Here is a 6,679-nt window from a genome sequence, read left to right on the forward strand (position 1 = left end):
ATCGAGGTTTAGGTGGATGGCAACATCTTGCCAATGGCATAGACACCGGGCTGCCATTCCCAGCCTTGAAATTGCAAACCTCCTGGAACAGGCTAGTCAGGGAGGTTAAGTTGTATCATCTCAGCTTCATCCTTGACTTGTCGGTACCAGTTTCCAAGGCCTAGCTAGCTCTAATTCATTACAATTGAAATTCTATCTAGATAAAGTCATGGGAGGCACATGGAACCGAAAAGTCAGTGCAAGCAGAGATGAAGGGCAATTCCATGTTCAGAGTTTCAAGGCTAGTCTTGGCCAAGCTAATATGAATTACATGTGCACTCATTTCTAATCATTATTGCAAGTCATTTATTAATCCAATAATAGTGCCTATTACTTCTTATTATTCAAACTACAGCGCAGATGGGCAGTAATTGCTGTTAAAGTACACAAATATAATTGTCAAATAAACACAAGATTTCCTGTTTGTGTTACACCTATAGAAATGCATTATACATGTAGGCATGCATGTTAGTGTTTGGAAACAAACTTAGGCCTTGCATATTATTTCTATGTTAGAACACATTTGTATAATTCGAAATGGTGAGGTGGAGGGTGAGTTGAGTGTCGCCGGCATAGGATGTTATGTTGAGAGCATTTGCTCTGATGATGCTGTCCAGTGGGGCTCATGAATGCAATGAAGCAAGTAGCACTGAGGGAAGAGCCCTAGGGGACTCCAGAGAACATATCCTTGGTTTTGGAGGTAAAAGAGGTAGGCAGACCCTCCATGTTCTTCCAGCGAGGAAGTTGTAGATCCCTTTGAGCGTATAACCTTGGATCCTGATGTGATAGCGTCTTTTGATCAACCTGATGTGTGATACAGTGTGGAAGTCTGCTAATAGGCCAAGGAGGATCAGAGCTGTTGCTTCTCAGTTATGGGGGTGACATCTGTGGCTGTGATCAGGGCAGTCTTGGTGCTGTGATTGTGTGAAAACCATATTGTTGAGGAGCTGGTTCTGCTCCAGGTGTGTCATGAGTTGCCTGCTGTTGGTCTTGTCCAGTTCCTTGGCTAGGAATGACAGAAAGGAGATTGGCTGGTAGTTTTTTAGTTCACTGGGTTGGTAGAGGATTTTAGAGTAGTGGTCTACCTTTTTTAGTGTAAAATATATTTTTAAAACAACAATGTTAGAATTGCTCCTTTATGAACACATATTAAGTGGGCACATGTATCCTCATAAACATGTATTTTAACAGACTCAATATTAGGACCAACTAAGACTGATAAATAGCACTTCTGATAGCCAGATATATGTGATTTTGATTTGAAAGAACATTGCTAGAACTCTTTCATTTCTCATCTGAACCCTTTTTTGTTGTATGAAATGTCTTTTAACGTCTGATGAAATATTTCTCCTGCTTAGATAGTTCCTACAGCATTTCATATATATATATGTATTTGAAAGCACATTTGTCAATTAAAAACACAGATTTCTTTCATTTTGTATGTTTGTATCACTGTATTTTTAGGCTTTGATTGTGTGTATGCACTGGTTAATGTTTTGATAGCTCAGCAATTATTTATATGAACAATTCAAACAGTTAACAGAAGCAGAGGTATATTATTGTGCACTTAGAATAATATGTGCAGTGCTATCTTAAATAACTTTCAATAACTGGTCTTGTCTTTTTGAAAGAATCTGGAAAGGGTAGGTAAGTTGAATACAGCCACGTGTATCTTCACTTCAAGGGAGTCAAGAGCTGAGAGATTCGGGTTTCACAGACAGAAACTTTCAACACATTTTTGAGAGCCATAGGCATTACAGACTTGATGGGATACCATAGCTGTTGAATGCATAAGTAAACACAAGCTCTCTTCATATGGAAAATTACTTCTGTTGATCCACCAAGTTATTTTAGTGAAAGCATAGCCAAATAAAAAACTTGAACAGGCTCCGTTTAGTGTTCAGGTTTGCTTATGAACACAAAAAAAGGTAAATGCAAGAGTATGATAATATTTTGCCTATGCATTGCATTGTCATTAATTCAAATTAATTTTAATTAAGAAGAAAAACTTCTTCTACCTTTCCTTCTTTGTATTGCGTCTTTAAAATCTTTATTTTTGAGCGTGTAAATAATCGGGTTACACATTGGGATAATTCCAATGTAGATCAAGGAGAAAATTTTGCTCTGACCTACTGAATAGTTTGAAGCCGGTCGCAAGTAGACAAATATAAGGATGCCGTAGTATATGATGACGACTGTCAAGTGTGAAGCACATGTTGAGAAAGCCTTCTGTCTCCCTAATGAACTCTGGATTTTTAAGATAGCAGATATAATTTTGATGTATGATGTGAGGATTAAAATACATGAGGTTATTACCACAATGACACATAAAACAAAAGTCATTATCTCAATGGTGCGTGTGCTGGTGCATGACAACTTGAGCAGGGCAGTGTAGTCGCAGAAGAAGTGGTTGATGTTAAGACTCTTACAAAAGGATAAAGTGGATAGAAGGGTAATGTGTAATATAGGCTCTGAAATTCCAATAATCCAGGCTCCACAGGCCAAGCAGAGACATTTAGACCTATTCATTATCATTACATACTTCAAAGGATTACAGATTGCAGCATAGCGATCAAAAGACATGATGGTCAGGAGAAAGAATTCTGTTGCCAACATAATTGAGAAAAAGTATAATTGTACCAGGCATTGCCAAAGAGTGATATTCATGTTCTTTAGAATGAAGCTGGCCAGCATACTTGGAAATATAATAGAGGTATAAGAAATGTCTATGAAAGAAAGGTTAGAAAGAAAGAAATACATGGGAGTGTGAAGATGAGAGTCAGTGTATATAATAGAAATGACAAGAAGATTTCCTGAAATGGTTGTCAGGTAAACAAGAAGAAATCCAATAAGTAAAGGAAACTTTAGGTGAGGCAGATCGGAGAAGCCCATAAGAATGAAATCTGATGAAGAGGTGAGATTTGCGTCTCCCATTCCTCCAGTTCTGCTTCTTTTTTGGTGCAATGATTGACTAGAAAGAAATAAAAGTATAGGTTTGTCAGAGAGCAGAAATTGTATACATATGTTCATCCACATAGAAATGAATCTTCATGTTCATGACTAAAAATCTCAAGACTAATACCATTTAATGGACACAATACCTAAACCCCATTTTAAGGAAGTATAATATTGAATTGAATTGAAATTGACTAAAACACAATGTAAAAGGAAAAAGAAGACAATGAGTTGCACAGGGACACATAAGTAAGAAAGAGCCTAAGGAGGATAAGGAAAGAGGTTACACCACTCTCCAAAACATGAGAAGAACAGGGGGATTTGAGGGAGCCCTCAATTAAAAAGGGGGATTGAGCAAGTAGAGGGGAATAGCTGGTCAGATGTTATAGAGGGCACTAGTGAGATGGCACCTAAGGGAAAGGAGGTAAGAGATATAAGGAGGAGCAACATAAGGGAGAAGGTACAAAAAAGCTACCACAAGTGCCTAAAAAACATGAGGAGATAGAGTGTGATATTGGGGGTCGATCAACCGATTACAAAGACATAGGTTGTTTTAAAAAGAAGAGCTAGAGATGCAGGTCATGAAGCTTACAAACAAAATATTTCACTTACAATGGTTTTTACCAGGTTGACAACTTTAACCTGAAAAAGTAAATTTGAGATAAAAAAATTTGATGAAAATGGTTTGATGAAAAATCCCAAAAGACGTATTTAGGTTAATTTCCCACCAATTTTGAATACTTCCATTAGAAATGCATAGGGTGTGCACCCTTTGCATTAGAGGGCATTTTGAGAAATACATTAATTATAATATAGTGTGATGTTATGTGGTGTAGTGGAATGAAAGCTTCACAATGTGCAAATATGGCACAAAGATGCTTGTTGCCTTAAAGTTTGAAGAGGTGGGCTACTTTTCTTTAACTACCATCCTAAGCACCAGTCACTGAAGTGGCATGTGACAAAACTGGACTTATCCTGAGAGTTTCTGGGGTGTGTTAGCTCTGATAATATATGAGAAAACAGCCTTGGCTTTTTTTCTTAATACCACCCAGAAAGAATGGGAAGGCATTCTCAATGTACTATTACCAAATAGATAATCGCAAATTGTGAATGTAATTTTAAGGGTGATAGGGGACAAAAAGGCTACCCTGATGCACCATCAAAAATGTCATGTTTGCACATGTGGTGCACACACATTCTCGAAGGGCATGTGTATGCATCACATGGCACTTGGAAAAATGCAATTTTGTGTTCAACTTGAAGTTGGTGGTAATTTGCGTTCCTCAATGCAAAGTTGCAGTCAGAGAATGCTTCTTGCGTTGCATTTAGGGAATCGCAAATTGTGATTAACTAACTGCATTTGCAAAATAGGTAGTCGCAGATCTATGATTACCTATTTTGCGAATACCTTTTGGGGTGATACATCCCAAAAGGCTTTTTACCAATCGCAAACGGGCCGATTCTGCTAATTGGCATGTTTGTGACCAGTGAAGGTCTTGGTACATCTGGCCCAAAGATTCTTATAGGGACAAGGAGTTCTTAGACAAAATGGGACCTAATCTTGCCAAACAGCTGTATGTTCAGTTCAGGCATGGTTCGCTACCTGTTCGATCTATCACTTCAAAATGACCAAGTTCGGCCGAGACAGACAGCCCATCATGTGTCCTTGGCAAATAAACGGTGGTGCATGTGGTGCTCTTGTGCCCTGAATACAGAAGGACTGGAGCAACATGGATAATCCCCTTTTGCAGAAACCTGACCACCCCACGCTGTGCAGAGGCCTGCAGAATCTTACAGCTTGACACCTGCAGGCACATTATATTTGCAGTCTCCATGTTCTTATTTGCTATGTGAGGAATGAGGAGGAAAATAATAATGGCCAATAGATGAACGGTAGCACTGTTTAGTTTTTACGGGAACTCCATATGGGGGTTTCTTCTGAAGGTTAATAATTTTAACATCAAATAATCCTCAAACAAATAATTGTTGAGAACAATGATACCATATATTGAGTGGATGGACTTTGTTTTTAGCTCTTTTGGCATTTATTTAAAAAAATAAATTGTAGTGGAACTTTGTGTACTCTCAATGTGGTTCAATGTTATATCAAATTTACTTTCCTATTTTTATCGTATTTAATTGATGGCTAGCAGCCCTTTTTATGGCTTGTATTATGTACATAGACACATGATTTTTCATGTTAAATCATGTATATATGCATGTCACTTTTATGGCAATTTAGAAATAAGTATTGGCAGGCTGACCTGGACTGTTTTACCTGACATACTCCACTACTGCCTTCAATGGCACAGGACATTGCCATTAGGATAATCTCATTACTACATAAAACATTATGGACATACTCCACAAATTGTGATCAAGTTTACAAGCCCAAGTAAGTTTACTAGGTTTACTCCTATTTAGTATTCACAAACTGCATTTTTGTGGAACCTTGCACTTTTGCAGTAACTTGCACTTTTGTAGTAAGCCCAGCACCTCACATGGCCAACACACTTCAAAATAAAAACCTCTTGGACAATTAGGTCCTAGATCTTTCATCCTAGAAAGGTTTTTATCTGACTCCTACCCCAAGTTAAGATCTTGTTAAAGGTTACTAGTTTCACATTTAGATTCCATGAGGATTCATTCCCGACTCCTTGGCCCACTAAAGTCAATCTTGAAACCGTGACCCCATCTGGTATATATGTGGTACACTTCCGAATACAAATTAAAATCTAAAGACAAGTTCAGTTTCTCCATTCGAGCTGCTTTTTTAAACAGCGGTTTAAGGACTATCTGTTCCAATGCAATGTTAGGTCATCAGAGCCAAGAGACCTGTTTGGTGTTCAGAGTGATAAAATTGCTATTAGCAGTTGTATCAGCAGCATACCTGGTTCAAGATGACTAAATTGAAAGAGTTGAGAAGCAGGATCAAGGACATATGAGTCTCAGCATTAAAAAGCTTCATATGAAAAATATTCTACGTCAAAATGATAAAGGTGTATTGAAAATGCATAGTCATTATAGAAAGCAAAATTGCACTTAGTCAGATTTGAAACAGCATCATCAATATTACATCGAACAATGTCAAATGTGAGAGGTAATCACAGTAGGTTCACCTCCAAAGCATATAACTAGCTGAAAACAAAATATAGTTAAGCAAGAGGACAAGCATAGAAGCTGCTCAGTTCAAAGATCAAGGAAGGTCTAAGTATAAATCAAAAGGGCAGACCAATGCAAGAGCTTCACAGTTCAAAAGACAAGAAAAGTCTGGTACAACTCCTCAAAAGGGCACATTCTATAGGTTTCAGGCATTGAAAGGAACATTTCCGAAATGGTTTGATCAGAGTCCTCAACTGTTAAACCTACTTCCATATAAACTAGCAGTAAAACAAGAAAATGTGATACATCAAACAAGAAACATTTATGGACACTTACTCACATGCATAACTATAATGAGGTATACATAGGAAAATAGAAAAATAATGTGACATTCGTGCAGCAAGTGAAAGCTATACACAGTGCAACCCTTTGGGGCAGACCTACGCAAAGTGCCTTGAATGTGTTGAAAATATAGGAACTTTCAGAACATGGATTCCTCCTCAAGGAACAAAAATTAATGCATTTCAGCTCAGCACTATAAACAGTACCACAAAATAAATTATAATTTGATTATTTTCTGAAC

The 6,679-nt window shown here is 37.6% G+C and overlaps 1 protein-coding gene across 1 annotated transcript; it reads right to left on the reverse strand.

Annotated features, from left to right (window-relative positions):
* Nucleotides 1-2,034: 2,034 nt before the first annotated feature.
* Nucleotides 2,035-2,622, reverse strand: LOC147700710 (olfactory receptor 8H3-like). Its single transcript, XM_086929189.1, has one exon. It carries the CDS (start codon nucleotides 2,620-2,622, stop codon nucleotides 2,035-2,037), a length of 588 nt encoding a protein of 195 aa, XP_086785315.1.
* Nucleotides 2,623-6,679: the final 4,057 nt, after the last annotated feature.

Source organism: Lissotriton vulgaris, chromosome 7, assembly GCF_964263255.1.
Source record: "Lissotriton vulgaris chromosome 7, aLisVul1.2, whole genome shotgun sequence".
Taxonomy (NCBI): domain Eukaryota; kingdom Metazoa; phylum Chordata; class Amphibia; order Caudata; family Salamandridae; genus Lissotriton; species Lissotriton vulgaris.